Source organism: Pelodiscus sinensis, chromosome 3 (assembly GCF_049634645.1).
Source record: "Pelodiscus sinensis isolate JC-2024 chromosome 3, ASM4963464v1, whole genome shotgun sequence".
Taxonomy (NCBI): domain Eukaryota; kingdom Metazoa; phylum Chordata; order Testudines; family Trionychidae; genus Pelodiscus; species Pelodiscus sinensis.
Genome location: NC_134713.1, coordinates 52,173,719 through 52,194,987, shown reverse-complemented (window position 1 = coordinate 52,194,987; position 21,269 = coordinate 52,173,719). Strand labels below are relative to the sequence as shown.

The 21,269-nt window shown below is 40.8% G+C and overlaps 1 protein-coding gene and 1 long non-coding RNA gene across 5 annotated transcripts in view; one reads left to right on the top strand and one right to left on the bottom strand.

Moving 5' to 3' along the window:
- The window catches only part of SMAP1 (small ArfGAP 1), a 198,732-nt gene that overhangs the window by 121,150 nt on the left and 56,313 nt on the right, over positions 1-21,269 (bottom strand). The window contains exons 4-6 of one of the 3 annotated variants that reach the window (XM_075923713.1): positions 16,542-16,617; positions 1,178-1,255; positions 66-122 (exon numbers count right to left, since the gene is read on the bottom strand). In XM_075923713.1, coding sequence (XP_075779828.1) covers positions 66-122; positions 1,178-1,255; positions 16,542-16,617 — 211 coding nt within the window. The remainder of the gene's footprint in view (positions 1-65; positions 123-1,177; positions 1,256-16,541; positions 16,618-21,269) is intronic. The other 2 variants (XM_075923714.1, XM_075923715.1) reach the window with 2 other exon arrangements.
- LOC142827806 (uncharacterized) overlaps positions 1-21,269 on the top strand; it is a 57,373-nt gene that overhangs the window by 8,974 nt on the left and 27,130 nt on the right. The window lies entirely within an intron of this gene.

The following is a 21,269-nucleotide window of genomic DNA, read 5'->3' as shown; positions in this document are numbered from 1 at the left end:
ACCGTACTTGTATCAGGTATGGTTCTCTCAGCAGCAAATGCATCATCAGTGTGCCCATCACTCACTGTGAGAGAGACTTTGTAACTGAGGGACCTCTTGAAACCTGGTGAACCCAGCATACCCTGTTGGGGGAAGGAGAAGAGGTGACAGGAGTTTGAAGAGATATTAAGTTTAAAGTATTATGGTTTTTAGAAGGCAAAAATATAAGATAAGGAAGTGAAAAAGAAAAGGAAGTTCTAAAAGACTGAGAAACAAATGAGTAATTCCATAGAGAGTAACTGCTAATAGACAGCTAAATCTCAGTGTCTAGCCATGGTCATTGAGAAAGAATTGAGAAGGGTTTGCCCACACAAAACCATTTAGCTTCATGAGAGAGCTGGGAGGGTAGACAAGGGAGAGCAGAACACAGGCAGGCTGAATGGACACTGCTACCAATATTCTCCAATCAGAAGCCTACAGACACACCTACAATGAAGCACCCACAGGCACATGGAGAATACAGGTTTCATCAAAGAAAAATACATGTTTTACTACAACAGTCCCAAGCATGAGTGTAATATCTTACATACCACCTGTAGTTGTGTAGTGTCAGAGGGTTATAAATGTTCAGTGTTTTAGGAGGTTATGATTTTTTTCAATGTGTATACCCTGTCCATAACTAGAAGAATGTCTTTTTTTTAAAAAAGACAATGTGAATTAGTGAAATTTCAACCAAATGGGTCCATATTTATGGGCTCACTGCTTAAAATTAGTTAAAAAAGTTATTAGACCTGCTAGATGGGTTGACTGGAATAGCAGCACCCTTTCAGGGGAGATTTCTGAAGCAATTTTGGAAATCTTGCTTTACTAGAAGGCAGAAGCTTGTTGCCTTATCTAAGTAATGCTCTAATAGAAAGGAATGATTAAACAAACTCATGCCTCTTTGCTAGTGGTGTGAAGGTATGTTTATATGGTTTTCTAGGACAAAACAGTAAAATTTTGAACATGATAACCCCAAATAAGTATATATAGGTGAAAAATCATATCCCTAGAGGCACTAGCTCTTTTCAAAGATAATGAAACACTATGCTAAAATCCAGGGAAGCAACTCTACACTATGGATTAAATCAAATGTACAAATCTGTGCACTATATTATAACATTCAGACTGACAAAAAATTACACTAGGAAAACAATACCTCCAATTTGCTCTTTTCGGCAGCAGCTTGCAGAGAAGGAGAAGATGCCAAAGGCTGAACAGCATCAGAGGTGGGCATCTGTACAAAGCAGATGAAAGGGATGAGAAAGGAACCAAGGCAGATTATCAGAATTAATAGACTACAGAAAGAGCAAAGAACATAAGATTCCATTTTTTCCCCCAAGATACAGAAGCACTTTGGAGGAAGGGGAATCTTACAATATTAAAAGACCAAAGCAGACGAGAGAAAGCATTTACATTCTGGTCTTCTGAATTTTATTAGTGCTACTTCTAAAGGAAGAGAGGTTTGTCAAGGTAACAGTGAATGATTTATGATGAAATTCACTAGAATATAAAAATAAGAAAATGAACCTGGATAAGATCACATCACAAGAATGAGAAAAATAATTAGGTTTCATCCACTGTTCAATTTTATCCAATGTGACTGCTGAAATATTAATGTCCTGGAGCATGAAGGCATGCTTTTGTTCTTGTTCACTGTAACGGAATATTTATTTAAAGAATACAGAAAAATAACTCTGAAAGTTACACATTTAATTAAAGTTCTAATGAACTGCTCTCCATTTAACATACTAAACAGGGAAAAGTGGTTTCTACAAAGCAGCACTAAGCAATTTTATATTTATTTATATATAATATATAAATTTCATTCTAAAAATCATTGTGCACAACCACTATTACCAACACAACTTCCAGAATTACCAAAGATATTATATGAGAGTTATATGCACCAGAGGCAATTTACATTTGAAAATGGGATTAGTCTGAAAGCATTTTTATACATCTTCCTAGCACCCCCCCCCCCCTTTTTTTTTTTTGGTGTGTGTAGCTTCCATTAAAGTAATCAACATTATCCTTCTATTCCTTTTTACAGGAAAAGGCCACTGAAATAGGTTTACTAAATGTGCAGTAAACCTTCAGAGCAATAAATCTGACAACTCTGAATTGCCATATATCATTAGTACCTACAAGGAAAATTTAAAAATAAATGGAGCTATTATAGCACAGGTCTTTGTACTGTCAAAAAACCCTGATTATTTAGATACAGTGTTGTAGCTGTGTTGATCCGAGAATAATAAAGAAAAAGGGTAGGTTAGGTAATATCTTTTTCTGAACCAGCTTCTGTTGAGACACACAAGTTTGAGCTTACACAGAGCTCTTTCTTCAAGCATGGGAAAAGTATTTTCCAGCAACTGAAGAAAAGCTCTGCGTAATTTCAAAAGCTTGTCCCTTTTACCAACAGAAGTTAGTTGAATAAAAATTACCACCTCACCCATCTTGTACCGCTAATATTTAAAGTGGCATTCTTATCTTTTTTTACTAAATAAACTGACTCAACTTCTTACAATGTAGTTGAAAATTACAAATAAACTCCTTGTTATATCTTTAGTGTTGCATGTTTGTCATAGAAGATCCCAGAAGTATTGCTATAGCTATTTTATGCATGTTTTGAATATTAATATCCACTAACCATACAGAAACAGACCCTGGAAATATGCTTTGCTCTGAAGGTTGGTGCATAATATTCTAGAAAAGAAAAGGGTGTTTGGTTTCATTTTTAAAATAGTGTGCTCAGTATTTTCAAGAAGAAATTTCACCCTGGGTTAAACTTGCATAAGTGAAACATTTATACAAATGTGACTTGGTCAGTATGTTTTTGCTTTTACTTTGTTATAGAAACTACTAGTATTACTGTAAGAGCAACTCTCCTTGTGTAATGCAGTAAATTTAATCTTATGCTTATAATTTTCTGTTGCTATGGAAATAGTGATATCACATTCAGCATTTTGATTTTACCAAATTAATTTCCAAAATGAAGACATGGGGGTTAGTCACTTATAGCCTTATTTTAGCATGAAAAGATTTGGTAATAATACATAGTAAACTACAACAGCCTGCCCACTTAATTAGCTTCACTAACACTGGTTTTACAATGAAAAGTTAATTGCTTTTGCTGTTATATATATCTTGGATTCTGTATACAGTATTTATTAGTTTCTAAGGTGCTACAGCACTGCTCTTATTTAAAATCAAGACAGCCAAGTCTTTGGTCAGATGTGCAAGACACCCCATAAAATCATTTAAATGTGCAGCTGTTCTTTCTGGTGCTTAGAAACATACTCTTCAATTCTCTCACACATGGGTCAGAATCAAAATACGAGGCAGCGTTTGCGGTTGGGGGGTGGAATCTTTTTAAATTGCAAAATTGGAGTTTTCTGCATTTTAAAGTCCGTTAAACAAATGATAACTTCCATTAGCCAGGACATAACACACATTCAAATGATGCAGTAGGTATCAAACTTTCTGAGCCCATCATGATCTATACCATAAACATATGTTGCAGCATTAGTCCATTTACTAAATGACAAACACAAAAACCCTGTGCCTACATAATAGGCATAACAATTTTAAACATCTTAAGTGTATTACAATGCACTTGGAATCAAACATTTTGAATCCAGAATGACAACAACTGATTCAACAGTTGTCCACTGTGACTTTGTTTCTTCATTCTTTGATAAGATCGTAGGCCATTTGACACTAGATTAGCTGTATCCAAGCAGGAGAGGAATGCCCAACTTAGGCAGTGGGCTGTCGTCTCATCTTCTTTGACGAAGCCAACAATATCTTACATTACCATTGCTATTAAATATACAATTGAAATCTTCAGGGGATAATCCTAAATCATGGGTTGAGATACCACCAGTATTTTCAGCTCTGTAAGGACTGCCAACTAATATCAAGATATTATGGTGATAAGAGCTTTGGAAACATTATTTGTCAAGGGTTGAATGATTTTTGTTTAGCCCAGAGGAAACAATGATACCAATAGTTGGCAAGATGACTATTCTGAGAAACCTGAGTGTGACCAGTTATATTGTTATTGAATACACGAAGCACACTTTGGCCTTAGTGTGTAGAGGAACTGATGCTTTTTATAAAAATTTTAAATTATAAAAAGCTACATTTCTTGAAAGGTTACTGAGATCAGTTGGATCCTCTCTTATCTGTCTTCAAGTTCTTTCATTGCAGGATGATATCAAGGAAGGGTCTTCAATCTGGAAACTATTTATAGATTCCCCCTATTCCTATTTCACAGAATGTATGTTAGATTTCCACTGTACATGTTTTCAAGGATTTGTGAAAGACCTACTAGAAACCAGTTCACTTACAGCAATTCAAGCCTCTCTTCCTTCTAGCCCCAACCAGCTCTTCCTTTTCAATCACTATTGGTGATATTGTTTTTCTTAGTGGATCTTTTTGCCCATTTTAACTTAGTGGTATATTTCACTGTGTCAGATGTTTTGCACAAGACATTATGGTAAATAATTTGTTAAAATCATCATTACTCAAAATGTTTTTGCATCTAAAACATTTCCATGAATTTAAGATTTTAACCTCATCATCTACCCTTACCAACAAAGATTCTTGGTCCACTAAAAGATCCAATTTAATAGGAATAAAAGTTAATGTAATAGAATGCACTAGATTTCAGTTTCTTATTTGAATGTTCTTATTTCACTCTCTAGCTGGAAAAACAATCTAATAACCTATACAAACTGATTGCTTTGAATTGAAATTACTGCCCAGTTGTTCTACCATCCAATTAATAGATTAAATATGATAGTATCTCATAGGAAAAGTGCTTAACATTTACAGTACCTAACTTCCTTTTACATTTTTGCCAAGATCTGTGCAATACAGGCAGTCCCCGAGTTACGCGGATCCGACTTATGTCTGATCCGCAGTTACGAACGGGGTTCCTCTCCCTGGTCTCCAGCAGACCAGGGAGAGGAAGCAAAGCAGCGGAACACGTGGGCAGCGGACAGGGCTGTCCGCTGCCCACGCGCTCCGAGGCTTGGCTCTGCTTTGCCCCCCCCCCCGTCCCCCTGGTCTGCAGACCAGGGGGACGGGGGGCAAAGCAGAGCCAAGCCGCGGAGCGCGCGATCAGCTGACAGCCCAGACGCGTCTGGGCTGTCAGCTGGCCAGGCGCTCCGCGGCTTGGCTCTGCTTTGCCCCCCGTCCCCCTGGTCTGCAGACCAGGGGGACGGGGGGGGGGGGGGGGGGGGCAAAGCAGAGCCAAGCAGAGGCAAGCTGCGGAGTGCGCGGTCAGCTGACAGCCCAGACGCGTCTGGGCTGGCAGCGTGCTCCGCGGCTTGGCTCTGCTTTACCCCCCCCGCCCCCAATCCCCCTGGTCTGCAGACCAGGAGGACGGGGGGGGGCAAAGCAGAGCAAAGCCGCGGAGCACACGGGCAGCGGACAGCCACGCGCGACTGGGCTGTCCCGCTGTCCCGCTGCCCCCGTGCTCCGTGGCTTTGCTCCAGACACCTGTGGTACAGCAGCTGGGGTGCTGCCAGTTGGTCCCGTAGTGCCGCTCTGGGCGCTACGGGACCAACCGGGCAGCACCCCAGCTGTTCTGCCCCAGGCGTCCTGATTCAGCCACTGCTGGTCAGATTCAGCAGCGGCTGAATCAGGACGCCTGGGGCAGAGCAGCTTGGGTGCTGCTGGGTTGGTCCAGTAGCGCCGAGGAGCGGCGGCGCTACTGGACCAACCCAGCAGCACCCCAGCTGCTCTGCCCCAGGCGTCCCCAAGTCAGCCGCTGCTGAAACTGACAGTGGCTGACTACAGGAAGCCCCTGCCCCGGGCTTCCTGGAATCAGCCGCTGATCAGTTTCAGCAGCAGCTGACTTGGGGATGCCTGAGGTTCTTAAGTTGAATCTGTATGTAAGTCAGAACTGGTGTCCAGATTCAGCCGCTGTTGAAACTGATCAGTTTCAGCAGCGGCTGAATCTGGACGCCAGTTCTGACTTACATACAGATTCAACTTAAGAACAAACCTACAGTCCCTATCTTGTACGTAACCCGGGGACTGCCTGTACACTTTGAACTGATTTTCATTTGAATGAAAATTATTAAGTTGGAATTTTCAAATTTCATTACCAGAAGTGAAATATTCTTAAATGTGTATTAAAGGGGGGAGGGGAATTAGAAGGATAAAGTTTCTAAAGTACCAGGTAGGATTCTGCTTCAGTTTTAAACCTGACATACTTACCTAGTTATGATCCTGGGTGGAATACATGAAGGAAGTATACAGTCATAGAAGTGACTACTTTTAAACAAACAGCCATAAACATGTATACTTACAGTAACTTTACAAAAGCTTTTACAAGCTGTTTCCAAAAAGTTCTTTCATTATTTTGAATGCATGTGTAGCGTTTTAGTTTATTATTTTGAAAAAAAACAATGCCAAGTAAGAACCCAGCAACACCAAAAATATCACAACCTTTTATTTAACTCTGACACTGTTGGTTTCCCAGGTAATTCAGACACCAAGAAATTAAAAAAAAAAAATCTTTTAAACATGCACTAAATCATGGATGGATTTCATAAGACCACAAAAGAACAGTACCTAAAATGTTACAAAGTGGGTCTTTGCCCTCAAAAGCTTATGACCAAATAAATCTGTCTTTAAAGTGCTACAGGACTCCTCAATGTTTAAATTTAACTAATGCAGAGTTTAAGAGCTGAACCAAGCAAGGGTGCCCTCTAGTGTCTGTTTAACATATGCACAGTTAATTTACAGAGAAGAAATTCAGAATTGAACCTCAAACACAAGTAAACCATTTTAAAGTTTAACTCTTGTATCTAGTTAATTATATCTTGCAATTAGACTTCTCCTTTAATTCAGGCCTTTGAGATATTTAGTAGTAAAAAATTAAATGCACCTTTGACTACTAAAATATTTTATTATTTGCTTAGCAATAGTAGCTAGAATCCCAATTAGGTCTCTATTACATTTGGTGCCAATACACACTTAATAATAGACCCAAACTAAGCAGTAAAGGGAGACATACACAGAACCACAGAATCATGTTTCCAGAATCATGGTTTTCAGAAGAAAAAAAAAAAAAACACACTTCTGTCTGTAAAATGGGATATGGATAATAAATCTACAAGTGGGATCATACTGTAGTATTACTTTAGTAATGAGGTCTCACCTACTGGAAAACTTTTCAAATAGTGTTCATGTTGATCCTTTGTTCATTTTGAGAGCTGTTAATGTATTAAAGGACCACTGTGTGATCTAGAGAATTGTTTCCATAACAAAAGTAAAGCGTATATAAATGAAATAAGTTTTTCTAGGAGGATAGGATCATCTCAATAGGTCTTCCAACAGCTCCATTTTGAATGTTATAATCCTCCCTGCCCCCCCAAAATATATTTATAACCAGGAGGGGAAACAAAATTGTCAGACCCCTATGCAAGATGGGGGGAGGGGTTTGGCTCAACACTCCCGGAAGGGGCATGACCTCAGACAGAAGGGGCAGGGCTGGGGCTTAGCCACCACCCACCCACCCTTCAGCGCCAGCTGGAGCTCCAGCAGCAATTTAAAAGGTGTAGGGCTCCAGCACAGTAGCAGCGGTGGCAGAGGGGAGCCCCGTGCCCTTTTTAAAATCACCGGGCCCCGGGACAGTTGCCTCTTTTGCCCATGTCAGTGGGCCTGTTTGTGGAGTGCAGTTAAGATGTTTTGGTGAAAAACTACTACAGCTGTAGCTGCACCTACTCAATGGTCCTGATAGGCTAATGAGCCAGCTAAGATGTTTAATGGACAATCCTACCTGACTGGCTGATGAAGCTAGCAGGACAGTTCTTAAAGCTAAGCAGCAGCAAAAGCTGGCTCAGCACACACACCCATAGACATTCAGCTTCCCTGTGACTTGTCTCTTACCAAGTGCTGCTCCATTCCTCCACAACTCCTGCCCACATCCAACCTGTCCCAGCCCTGCTCCTGCCTTCTCTGACTTTTGATAATCTAGTTCTGACCTTATGCCCTCAATCTGACCACCTATAACCCAGTCTCCTGACAGGCACAAAAAAGACAAGTAAGCAGACATGCAAGATACAACCTAAGTGTAAAAGGACCTGGAGAAGTTTCAGTAATGGAAGACTCCAGGCAAAGAGGAGAGGCTTATTACTAAAGAAAATGAAGTCCTACAGCCAGGGAAAGGAAATAAAGCATATGGAGATATAACCAAGAATCCACTGCATTAAAAAGCTTGTCTATTTAATTCCTCAAACTCTTTTTTAATACAGATATCTCAGTTACTGTACCCTTTCTGGTTTTGTGGAGTACACCATTCCCACAACTGAGACCTCTAGCTGTCACCTGGCTCCAGATGGAATCACAAGATTATCCCACTCTCAGACCAGGCCTCCAAGAACCACTGCATTTTTTTAAAAGAGGCCTTAAAACAACAAAATTAACCCTACACATAACCTAATTATTCCCTAAGGATTACCATTCCCTGGATCTGGGGCTCTCTAATTTCTTTAGATTCTCTCAGCAGTCCATGTCAACCTGTCATTCCAGAAAGCTTCTGGCTAGTGCTCCCCATTCTTAATGCCAAGGAAGGTCTTTATAACTTCAGTGTCCTTTTAATTTCCAGGCTCCTAACTTCGGCAAAAAAGCTTGCAACTTGATAGAGACAAAGGATACGTGACGCTAACAGCTTGACCACTGTTTTCAACTGTGCTAAGATGTCCTTATTTAGATCTGCTGTGTTGCTTTTTTAGTTTCTTTCAACAGCACTAAATCTAAATCAATAGTCACATTGGAAATTCTAATCCCACCATAGTTATATAACATTACCTGACTTGACTGTATAAACATTGCATGTGACCCAAGAATTGCACATTAATATTCATAGAATATTAGCAATTCCACATCTCTTGTAACAACCACTATCCTGTAGCTGCTACAAAGGACTGTGAATAAGACTGATAGGTTCGCAACACAACTGTAATAAGCAGTTTTATGTAAACAAATTGAAACCCAGTGAAATAGTATCTTTGCAATGTCAATAGTTTGGTTTTCAGAAATTAAATACCTGTTCATGCTATCAACTTTACTTATATGCTGAAACCAAAACAATCAGAAGATGTCACAGTAGGTTCACATAAAGAGTATGACTTTTACAAGGAACCTAGTGCATCAAAAGTTGCCTTTAAAGTGAAAATGAGTACAATGCTTTCTTACATCAAGTCACAAGGCCAAAGTAGTACTCTTCCCACTACTATAGTAGGAATGTAAAAAGGGTATAAAAATATTAACTATATAACCAATCAAAATACTACTGGTTAGATGGGTCACTGTGGGGCTGTTGGCTCCCAGCTCCACAAGGCTGCCAGCTCCTGGCCTATGCAGTGCTCAACTGTTAACAGTAACTGATAAGCATCAGCTTATCGGTTAACCGGTTAAATTCTTACATCCCTACTTCCCAGTACTTCTTTATTGACTTTTTAGTCCTTTAACCCACAAAACAGGCTCATTTAGTTAGGTCTTTCTGGGCCTGCCCATTAGAGTTTGTCAGATGCAAGTAAATGCAACCCTATAAAATAGCCATTTTGTGGAGTGATGGTTGCTTATAGCCTAGCATAGAGGAAACTGTTGACTGGTGTCTAGAGAGAGAGCGGTATGCAATAGGTCGTTGGGTAATGATACTGTGTCATCCAATGGGGTCAATGGTTGTAAGAATGCCTATGCCTGTGGTGCTCACAGTATTACCTTGTTGGGGAAGAGAGAGAAGTTACTCACTTCATGCAGTAACGATTGTTCTTCGAGATGTGTGTCCCCCTGTGTGCTCCACTGTTGGTGTCGGGCTCGTCTCAATGCCACGGATCGGAGACTTTCAAGCAGTCATCAGGCAGGCTACGCATGTGCAAGTAGAGAATGGCATTCCCGGATTCTGGTGAAAAGGCTAGTACTGCTGTTGTCTAGTAAAGGCAGTATCCCTGTCTGTCTGTAACGTGTATAGTGCAAAGTAATGTGTGAATCTTTGCTAGAGTGCAAAGCCTTGTCAGTATCTGTAGCAAATAGTTTGGTCTTATCAAATGGCAGGTCCTCTACTTTGAACTGGAAGTCCTTAGGGGCTCCTGCTGCTTGCAGCCAAGATGCACGTCTCATTACCACAGATGTCTCAGTAGACCTAGCCACAATATCTGCAGCATTTAGGGCCATTTGTAGCACTGTCCAGGATATAGTGATAGAACTGTGGCCGTGTTAGTCTGGTGTAGCTGAAAAAAAATGAACACATGAAAAGGACAAATCAAATTTCAGAACAGAAGGGGGATGTAAATGTACCTCCCCCCCTCCCCCCCGATCATCCCTCTTCTGTTCTGAAATTTGATTTGTCTTTTTCATGTGTGTTCATTTTTTTAATTGTATCCTTTGGTATATATGGTTGTGACCATTTTCTTCCACTATTTGATCTGAGGAAGTGGGTCTGGCCCACGAAAGCTCATCACTTAATAAACCATCTTGTTAGCCTTTAAAGTGCTACATAGTCCTGTTTTTTGTCCAGGATACAGTGTATCCCTCTTTAATGATTGCCTTAAGGGTAGGTCTTTTGTGCTCTGCAATATTGTGCATAAGCTCTGTTAGTTCATGTAATTGTCAAAATCAAGATTTACAAGCAACAATGTATAGCTGGCTATGCGAAGTTGCAGGGTTGAGAAGGAGTACATCTTCCTCCCAAAGACATCGAAGCGTTTGTGGTCTTTGTCCTGAGCCTTGTGGTGCGGGTTTTTGGCCCTTTGGTTCACAGAATCAATCACCAAGGAGTTAGGCTGAGAGTGTAAGTACAGAAATGTCATGCCCTTTGATAGGACAAAATACTTTGTTGGCCCTTTTGTTGGTTGTGGAGACTGTGGCTGGGGTTTGCCATACCTCTTCAGCTACCTCAGGAAAAGCTTCATCTAGAGATCGAGAGGCAGGGCAATTTTGGATTTTGCAGAGGGCTGCAGGTTCTTTAGGAGCTTGTGGTGTTTTTCCTGCACCTGTGATAAAACTACCTCCTGATAGCTACTCTCTTAAACAGATCCTGCAACAGTTTAAGGTCATCACTAGGTTCTGGATCATTCGGAATAACCGCTTCATCAGGAGTCGAGAAGGAGTCATCATTAGGTGGTATATCTTTTTGCTGGACCATTGGTTCATCCTCAGTTTGCCCTTCCTCTAGGTCTGTGCCCTTGGATGGGGAACACAATGGTTCTGAAAGTATACAGGTCATAGACCGTATGCCCCGTAAGGTGCATATGCTCTCTCAGGGGAGGAGTGTTGACAGGAGAACCTACTCCTTGAATCCCCTTTCATAGGCATTGATTTGAGACAAAGCAGGTAAACATGGTGAGCCCCTTATTGGTAATGGAGAGTGATGCCGAGTTGAAGGCTGAACAGGGGGCTCAGTTCTGACCCTCCTGTCCTGTCCCGCTGGTACCTGTGTTTTGTGCATTGGGGAACGGCTGTGGGATGATGCTCTGTGAGCCGTTGCTGAGTCCCCCGGTATATGAGGTGGGGCACTGGTGCAGTCACGACCCTGGGAGATGTGGGGTTAGCATGAGATACTGGAGGGCAACTGGAACTAGCCCTGTCACCTCCTGACACCTGTGGAGGAGATTGCATAAGGGGTTCACATTATGCCAGGAATACTGAATGTGCTCGAAGCACCTCGGGTGTCCTTGATGCCATTGGTGCCTGTTAAACCAGGGCCCCTAGTAGGTGCCCTTTTAGATGCCTAGGCAGTTGGTTTGACCACTGGTGGTGGCATCCACTGTCCACTTTAATGAACTTATACATCTACCTACATTTTATCCCAAAGCCCACAAAAATTCACAAAATGCAACACTTCATACCTTTGACATCAGATGTGCAATTGCATTCTACTTGGACAGAACTAAACCCTTTCACAAATCCCCAAGACTTTTCCTGTACATTGCTGAGCACTCCAAGAGTGTGGTGTCTGATCAGCAACCATTCAAGTGGATATTGGACTATATTAGGTCCTGCTACCAAACAAATAGCTTCAAATCCACTGAGGACATCTCCTCACTCCACCTAAGCCATGTCTAATTCCACAGCCTTTTTACACAATTTTCTTATTATTGATCTATTAATGCCAAACATTATGCAATCGAAGACACCAGGTCAGATTAGGGGTGTGAATGGTTAACCGGTAAGCATCACCCTTACTGGGAGTTAACAGGTGGACTGGAGCAACACCGCACCCGCTGCAGGCAGGGGGCTGTTCCAGCAGGGCCCAGCACACTGCAGACAAGGGTGCTCTAGCCTGGCTGAAGCAGCCCCTATCTGCAGCAAGCCAAGCATGCCATGGGCAGAGACACTCCAGCACAGCCAGAGCAGCCCCCACCTGCAGCAGGCCAGGCTTAGCTGTCCTGCCCAACCCTGTTTAATCAGTTATCTGGTTAAACATAATCTTTACCAGTTAACTCATGAACCATCATCCCTACATCAGACACCCTTCTAGACTGCATGGTGCTGTCTGCTTCTACCAATTCTGCATCTCTCAAGTCCCTGCATCCTGAAGGGTACTGCTTCATATTCACTGAAAGTGGAGCACCTATAGACATCATTAAAAGGAGAAGAGAAGGTTACAAACCTTGTGCAACAACTGAGGTTCTCAAACATATGTGTACCTATGGGTGTGCCACTACCCGAACTCCTCCCCTCTACTTTGGAGTTTGCCTACAGAACTCTATGGTAGAGAAGGAACTAAGGGGCTCAGATCACACTCACATACTAAACAGATGCCTATGCCACAAAACACCAACTGCGTGTACACATCCTGACCAGGCACTGCTATAAAATCAATCAATAGCACAGAGATGCACTGACACCTAGGGTGGAGTAACCACAGAGACATCACCCGAAGAGAACATTGTGCTTTCAAGAATATTTTACATTCTGCTAACACTAACTTGTAGTAGCTGGACCTTTCGCCCCTTCACAAACAAATCAATACCAACTTAATTTTCAGACCATCTCAAATTTTAAATGTGTCACACAGTAGGTACATCAAATAAAATGACATTACTGAGAGGTCTCAGGAACATTTGCTATTTATATTTAACATGAGGAAATTAAAGTTAGCTCATTTATTACCATACACAGTACTACACACTAGTACATTGTTTCTTAATCTTTAAGAATGAGAAACACCAAACAATATTTTTTTTAATGAGGAACACCAAGGATTTTTTGTTGAGCCAAAAAAATAAAAGGGTCGGGGGGAAGTTATTGAGCAAAAAGGTCGCCCGCCCCTTAAGGGTGGCCATTTTGAACTCTGTTCTCTGCAGCACACCTCCGACTACCTTGTGGCACACTGATGTGCAGTGGAACACAGTTTAAGAAACACTGCACTAGTGCTAAGTCACTATGACCTAAACCCTCAATGTTGGAATAAACTGCTTTCAAAAATTCAAATCAATCATTCTCATCGCATTCAAATCATTTTCATCACAATTAAAAAAAACATATCTTTATCTGGAAGTAAGGTTCCATTAAAGGGGGAAATGGTCAGTGTCTGCACTGACTCAACACAGGCAATGTCTAAACTCCTGCGTACAATATTATACTTGAAAGTTATTTTTTGCATATTTATTTGCACTGTCACCTGTATTCCCAAATGGTTTTCTAGTTTTTTTTTTGGGAAGGTGATAATGAGGAAGGAAAAGAATAAAAAGTGAGATAAAATCAATTGGAAAATAAACCAAAAACTTGCTTCAAAATCTAAAAAAAATGGTGAAATACAAAACTTTCAGAGTAAAAAAAGTTGAACTCAGAGTAAAACTTTTCCTTGTTCTACACTAACAAGTTACCATACAGCAATGGGTGACAACATTTGCTTTTTACACTTCTCCTGACTCTAATTTCAAGTTAAGTTCATTCATCACTACTCTTACTTCTGAGGAAGTAGGTCTGGCCTACGAAAGCTCATCACCTAATAAACCATCTTTTTAGTCTTTAAAGTATTACATAGTCCTGTTTTTTGTTTCTGATTTATGCTAACTGAAAGCTGGCTCGCCAGGAGCTGATCAGCATGTGGGAGCTAAGAAAATAAATGACTAAGGTGTGACATGATAGAGATCAATAAAATCATGACTGGTGTGGAGTAAGTAAGTTATTTACTCCTTCCCAGAACACAAAAACTAGGGATCACAAAATCAAATCAATGGGCAGCAGAATTAAAAATAAACAAAAGAATCTATTTCTTCACACAACATGCAGTCAACTTAAACTCCCTGCCAGAGGCTGTCGCGAAGACCAGCACTTTAACAAAGCTCAGAAAAGAGCTAGGTAAACTCATGGAAGAGCTTGAAGTCATCTGTCAGGAGACTGGCAGTGCTTTCCTCCCCGCTAATGGGTTTTAACATTGGACTTTGCTCTGGGAACTGAGTTGATTCAAACCAGATTGGAAGTTGTTAGCACACTTTTTTTAGAATGCTCCCGTTCTCTCTCACTTCTCCCTGTCCCCCCAAAAAAGTAAAAAAACCCAACAAGATTGCAAATACGGACATCCATCTCTACAACATACTGCCCAGTATGCTTCATATTTTTCAGAATATCTTTTCTTTGATCTAGGATAACATATTTTAGGCTGACATTTATTTCACAGTGCCCAAAAAAGAATGCTAGGTATCTCACCACACGACACACACTCCCTGTCAAAGGTTTTATTATCTATTTGCTTTTATTTTGAAAGAGTGGAGATTAGCAAAAGTTGAGCTGACAACAGAAGGATTGTTTTTAATCTTAGATAACAGAAAATACTAGGACTTCTCCATAACATAGATTGGGGTGGGCAAAAGGGCCTCTGCGGGCCAGATGCAGCCCGCCAAGTGGGTTGATCCAACCTTTGGAGGCCCTGCCGCTCCCCTGCCCCATGTGCTCCTGGCAGGATGGGAGGACACTTTGAGCACTCCCTCTGTCCCAAGGCAGGGGGAGCGCGAGAAGTTTCCTCCACCCTGCAAGGAGCGTGCAGTGCTTTAGAAGCGCCATGCGCTCTCAGCAGGGCAGGAGAAGACTTTGCACTCCCCCTCGCCCCTAAGCCTTGATTAGCCTGGGAGCAGAACAGGGAGGCACATGAAGTCTCCTCCCACCGTCAAGGGCATGGGCACCTAAGGGGCACCTCAGGAGGAGGGGCAAAGACTTCACCTACTCCCCCACCCCCAGACCAATCATGGTCCGGGGGTGAGGAAGCAGGGAAGTATTCTGGCCCCACCTCTTCCAGAGCAGCTGGGGCCACTTCAAAAATTTCTGATGTGGCCTTCAGCAAAAAATTATTGCCCACCACAATATAGATCACAGTGGAAATCCAATAGCCCATGGCAGAAAAGGACACATATTTTCCTCTTCATATTGCCTGTAACAGAGTTGATTACACACTAATGGTTCATAAGGCTTTCACTTCAACCTCCAATAGATACCTCAACATCAAACTCACATTCTAATGCAAAAAAATGTATCACTGACCTCATATGCTTTTATATCAACCATTTCAAAAGAGCAGTTCATCTGAGTTTGAGAAACTACTATCAATCTTGTTTTAAAGTTGTCTAATTGTGTGAATCACCTCCCTCCCACACAGCCCAAAAGTACAGTTTGAAACCTTTGTGGCCTTTATATTACCAGCTCATATCTTGACTATATGAGCTATAGAAGTAATTGTTAGCCCTTTGAAGACCAGCAGCTTGACAAACTTTCACATTGGTTCATATCATTACATTTAATTATTAGTAGAATATTGGTGATCAGCATTGTTGGATTCTATCCTTGCCTTTGGGAAGGAAGTTTACAGTAGTTAGAAAAAGGATAAAAGTGGTTCAGTCATTCTGGAAGGAAGGGTGCTGGAATGGTATGAGAATTTAAACTGCACTTAGGAGGTGAGGGTAAGATTTGAATTTGTAGTCTCCCCTTTCCCAACTCAGGGAACTTAATACTTCAGGGTTATTTGGCAAGATCTTTCTCACTTCATTTTTCTTGGCCTACAAAGGGAGAAGTCTTCTAAAGCAGTGATTTTAAATTTTTTATTATTCTCTCAATTTAATAATTTTTTCATCAAGTAACCAAGAAAAAAAAAATCAATACAGCTCCAAGTTCATACTCTGTGTTTTAGTTTGACACTTGAATAAAATGTTTACAAAATAAAGTTTAAAGTTCCCATTAAAATTAAACTCTGAAACACAAGCTTAACTAAATTATAATTATCTCACAAACAAATTGTTCACCTCTAGGTTTTTGTGGGGGAGAGGACAGTTCTCTGTATATTTTTTTAAATACACAGATAATGGAGGTCAGCATTGTATGGCTGGGGACCAAATGAACATTTACTATTATGTTTCCACATTTTTATAATCTATTTAATATTCTCAGATAAGTACTTAGAAGAGATACTGTAAGTAAAAATTTTAAATTTCTCCGAGAGTAATATAAAGCTTCAAGAAAACTACAAAAAATATTACCTGCAGTTAGAAAAACTGCATACTTACACTGGAGACACTGATCACATTTTTGTCGTAATACTTCTTCTTTTCATATTTATCCCTGATGAAAAATTCTACAGCTCTGAAAACACACAGTTAAGGAAAACACAAAGAAGAAAACCCAATCTAAAAATTGGTTAATTAAGACATTCAGACTAAAAGAATGGCATTAGGTTCTAGTTCTCCAACATTTCACTTTTGCAATCTCATTTTAAGGCAGGAAACCCCAAAATCAAACCCAAACTGCTTTGGTTAGTCTTGAACAGACTCAATCACTTTCAAAGAAACTCATCAATAGTAAAAATTCATTCACAGCTAACAATGTTTAGATTTCATACAAACTGTTCTTAATAAAATTCACAATGACAACATGAATAATGGATATATAAAATAAATGTGAAAATCTCCTGACATCAGAACACGTACAGTCAATATTTATATCATGCAATAGGTTGTGCATACTCAAAGACTTACAGAAACATACAATGCCGCATCACCAATCACAGCAATATAAGGCTAGAATAGGCCTTGAAAAGTTAGCAAGTCCAGACTCATGCTATGAGGCAAAAGGACCAAGTAAATCTTGACCACCCCATCAGATGTTTGTTTAACCCATTTCTAACGAATTCCAACAATGAGAACTGCACAGTCTCCTTTGGAAGCTATGACGGTTCTCACGGCTTCCAGGACAGACATCTTTTTACTCCTGCCTTCAGCAAGAGGGAGTCTTCCTTATGGTAGCTGGCTATCAGCTCCTTAACACATCCAGCCTTTTAGAGACTCAAGCACTCTCGTCCTCTGGGATATCTGCCCCAACGTCACCTGGTACATTAATCGGTGCACCCAGAATTGCATAGAAGCTAAATGAATTATTTGCTTCAGACGTCACAGCTGAGGATATCGGGGAGATCCCCAAACCTGAGCCATTTCTTTTAGGTGACACATCTGAGGAATTTGTCCCTCATTGAGGTGTCATTAGAGGTGGTTTTGGAACAAATTGATAAATTTAACAGTAATAAGTCCAGCTGTCATTTCCCCAAGAGTTCTGAAAGAATTCAAACGGGAAATTGCAAAACTATTAACTGTGGTTTGTCACCTATCCTTTAAATCAGCTTCCATATCTAATGACTGGAAGATAGCTAATGTGATGCCAATATTTTAAAAGGGCTCTAGAGGTGATCCTGGCAATTACAAACTAGTAAGTCTGTCAGCATCGGGGAAATTAGTTGAATCTATAGTAAAGAATAAAATTGTCAGACACATGGATTAATATAATTTGTTGGGGAAAGTCGACATGGTTTCTGTGAAGGTAAATCACACCTTACTAATCTGCTAGAGTTCTTTGAGAGGATCAACAAATATGTGGACAAGGGGGATCCCAGGGGATATAGTATACTTAGATTTCCAGAAAGCCTTTGACAAGATCCTTCACCTAAGGCTCTTAAGTAAATTGTCATGGTATAAGAGAGAAGGTTCTTTCGTGGATTCATAACCGGTTAAAAGACCAGAAACAAAGGGTAGGACTAAATGGTAAGTTTTCAGAGTGGAGAGAGGTAACTAGTGGGGTCCCCTTAGGATCCTTCCTGGGACCCATCCCTTTTCAACTTATTTATAAATGATCTAGAGAAAGGGGTAAACAGTGAGGTGGCAAAATTTACAGATGATACCAAACTGCTCAAGATAGTTAAGACGAAAGAAGACTGTGAAGAGCTTCAAAAAAGATCTCACCAAACTAAGTGATTGGGCAACAAAATAGCAAATGAAATTTAATGTTTATAAATGTAAATTAAAAAAATGGAAAAAATAATCCCAACTATACACACAATATGAGGGAGACTAATTTAGTTACAACTACCTGAGAGAGAGAGATCTTGGAGTCATTGTGGAAAGTTCTCTGAAAACATCCACTCAGTGTAAAGCAGCAGTCAAAAAAAGCAAATAGAATCTTAGGTATCATTTAAAAAGGGATAGAGAATAAGACAGAGAATATCTTATTGCCTCTATATAAAACCATGGTACGCCCACATCCTGAATACTCTGTACAGATGTGGTCGCCTCATCTTAAAAAAGATGTGTCATTGGAAAAGGTTCAGAAAAGGGCATTAGAATGGGTCCCATATGAAGAGCGATTTAAAAGATTGGGATTTTTCAGCTTAGAAAAGAGGAAACTAAGGGGAGAATATGATAGAGGTCTTTAAAATCATGACTGGTATGGAAAAAGTGAATAAGGAAAAGTTATTTACTTATTCCCACAATATAAGAACTAGGGGTCACCAAATGAAATTAATAGGTAGGTTTAAAACAAACAAAAGGAAGTTTTTATTCACTCAGCACATGGTCAACCTATGGAACTCCTTGCCAGAAGATGTGGTGAAGGCTAGGACTTTAACAGGTTTAAAAAAGGGGCTAGATAGTTTCATGAAGATTAGGTCCATCAATGGCTATTAGCCAGGATGAGTAGAAATGGTGTCCCTAGCCTCTGTTTGGAAATGGGTGACAGGAGAGGAATCACATGAGGATTACCTGTTCCCCGCTTCTGGGGCATCTGGTATTGGCTACTGTTGGCAGACAGGATACTGGGCTAGATGGACCTTTGGTGTAACCCAATATGGCCGCTCTTATGTTCACAATATTTTGAATCATTCCCCTATGATATCTAGCCCATAAAGTTCACTACTCATCGCTTACTCACAGAGTACTCTTGTTTAACAGCTTTAATCTTAAGCCAACATGTCTGTAAATGACAAAGCACTTGTGAGCCCTTACAATAAATTTAAGGCTTATCTAAACAGTGTAGGATTTAACTAGAAGTATGAGAAGGTGATGGAAATTATTTGTTATAAGAAAAAACAAAAACCTGGGTCTGCACTTAATTATTCCTATATAATAAAATAGGTTTTCTCCACAAAGTTCACTCTTGTAGAGCTGACTGGTTTCACAGGTACCAGGATTTAAAGAAGTGACACATGGGGGAGGGTCATGTGCACCCCCAATGCTGGGGGGTGGGAGAGGCAAGGGACCTGCCACCAGCCATTGTGGGGACTAGCAGAGAAGACTACTGCCCCATCCTCCAATTATGGCAGCTGCTAGGGAAAGCAGCATCTGCCATCTTCCACCCCTTCATCCCCCACACTCACCAGCAAGTATATGCAGAATAATGCGGCCATGCTGCTTTGCTCTCCTGTCCGCACTGCTCCGGGGCAGGGAGTAGGATCACCCTATATTTCCCAGAGAGAAGAAGAGCAATGCGGCAGCAAAGCAGCTGGTGAGTGCATTGGGGAAAAGGGGGGCAGCAGACTCCTGCTGCTAGTACTGGTCCTGCTAATCTCCTGCAAGCCACATTGGTTGGTGGGTTGGAGAAGGTGGAAGGAGGTTGTCCTGAGCTTTCCCCAGACTGGAAGGGTTGTTGCAAGCCCCCCCTACCTCCGATACTCCCAGACCAATCACAGAACAATCTGTTTCATAGACAAAATGGAAAGCGACTGTCTAGGAAGGAATACTGCAGAAAGGAATCTAGGGGTCATAGTGGACCACAAGCTAAATATGAGTCAACAGTGTGACACCGTTGCAAAAAAAAGAAAACATGACTCTGGGATGCATGAACAGAGGCGTTGTGAGCAAGACACAAGAAATCATTCTTCCACTCTACTCTGAGCTGATTAGGCCTCAGTTGGAGTATTGTGTTCAGTTCTGGACACCACATTTCAAGAAAGATGTGGAGAAACTGAAGAAGGTCCAGAGAAAAGCAACAAGAATGATTAAAGGTCTAGAGAACATGAGCTATGAGGGAAGACTGAAAGAATTGGACTTGTTTAGTTTAGAAAGGAGAGACTAAGAGGAGACATCATAGAGGTTTTCAAGTATCTAAAAGGGTGTCACAAGGAAGAGGAGAAAAAATTGTTTCTCTTGGCTTCTGATGATAGGACAAGAAGCAATGGGCTTAAAGTGGAGCAAGAGAGGTTTAGGTTGTACATTAGGAAACACTTCCTAACTGTCACAATGGTTAAACAGTGGAATAAATTGTCTAGGGAAGTTATAGAATCTCCATCTCTGGAGATATTTAAGAGCAGGTTAAATAAACATCTATCATGGAAGGTCTAAATGGTACCTGTGAGGGCAGGGGATTGGACTTGACCTGTCAAGGTCCCTTCCAGTTATAGTATTCTATGATTCTACCATGTGCGTAATGTGATTCACCCTCCTGTTTTATAGAGTAAACAGCCTTTTCTTTCTGTTCCTAGATTAGGAAAACTCTCCTTTACTGTAAAAAGTTTTCTCTTCAGCGCCACAGGGTTTCACTTTTTCTAGTTCTCTAATGGTTTTCTGTCAAGTCTTCAGGAGGACGAAGGCTTGAAAACTGAGCTGACTGGTTAGCTTGCACTACTAGCTAAACAGGGTGGAGCGACAACTTCCCTTATCCACATGGGCCCTCCCTGAGAAACATTATCTCTGTCAGCATGTCTAAACTACATCCCTCTTTTACATCCCTCTTTTTTTGAAAACGGGTATTTCAAAAGTGAAACCGCTGTCTAAATGTGGTTCTTTCGAAAAAACCCTTTTTTGAAAGATCCTGTAACTCCTCAAAAATGAGGTTTACAGGATCTTTTGAAAAAAGGGGTTTTATTTTTTTTTAGAAAGAACCACGTCTAGATAGCAGTTTCACTTTCGAAATACCCATTTTCAAAAGAACCCATTTTCATTTCATATTATGCAAATGAAGTGTGGGAAATTCAA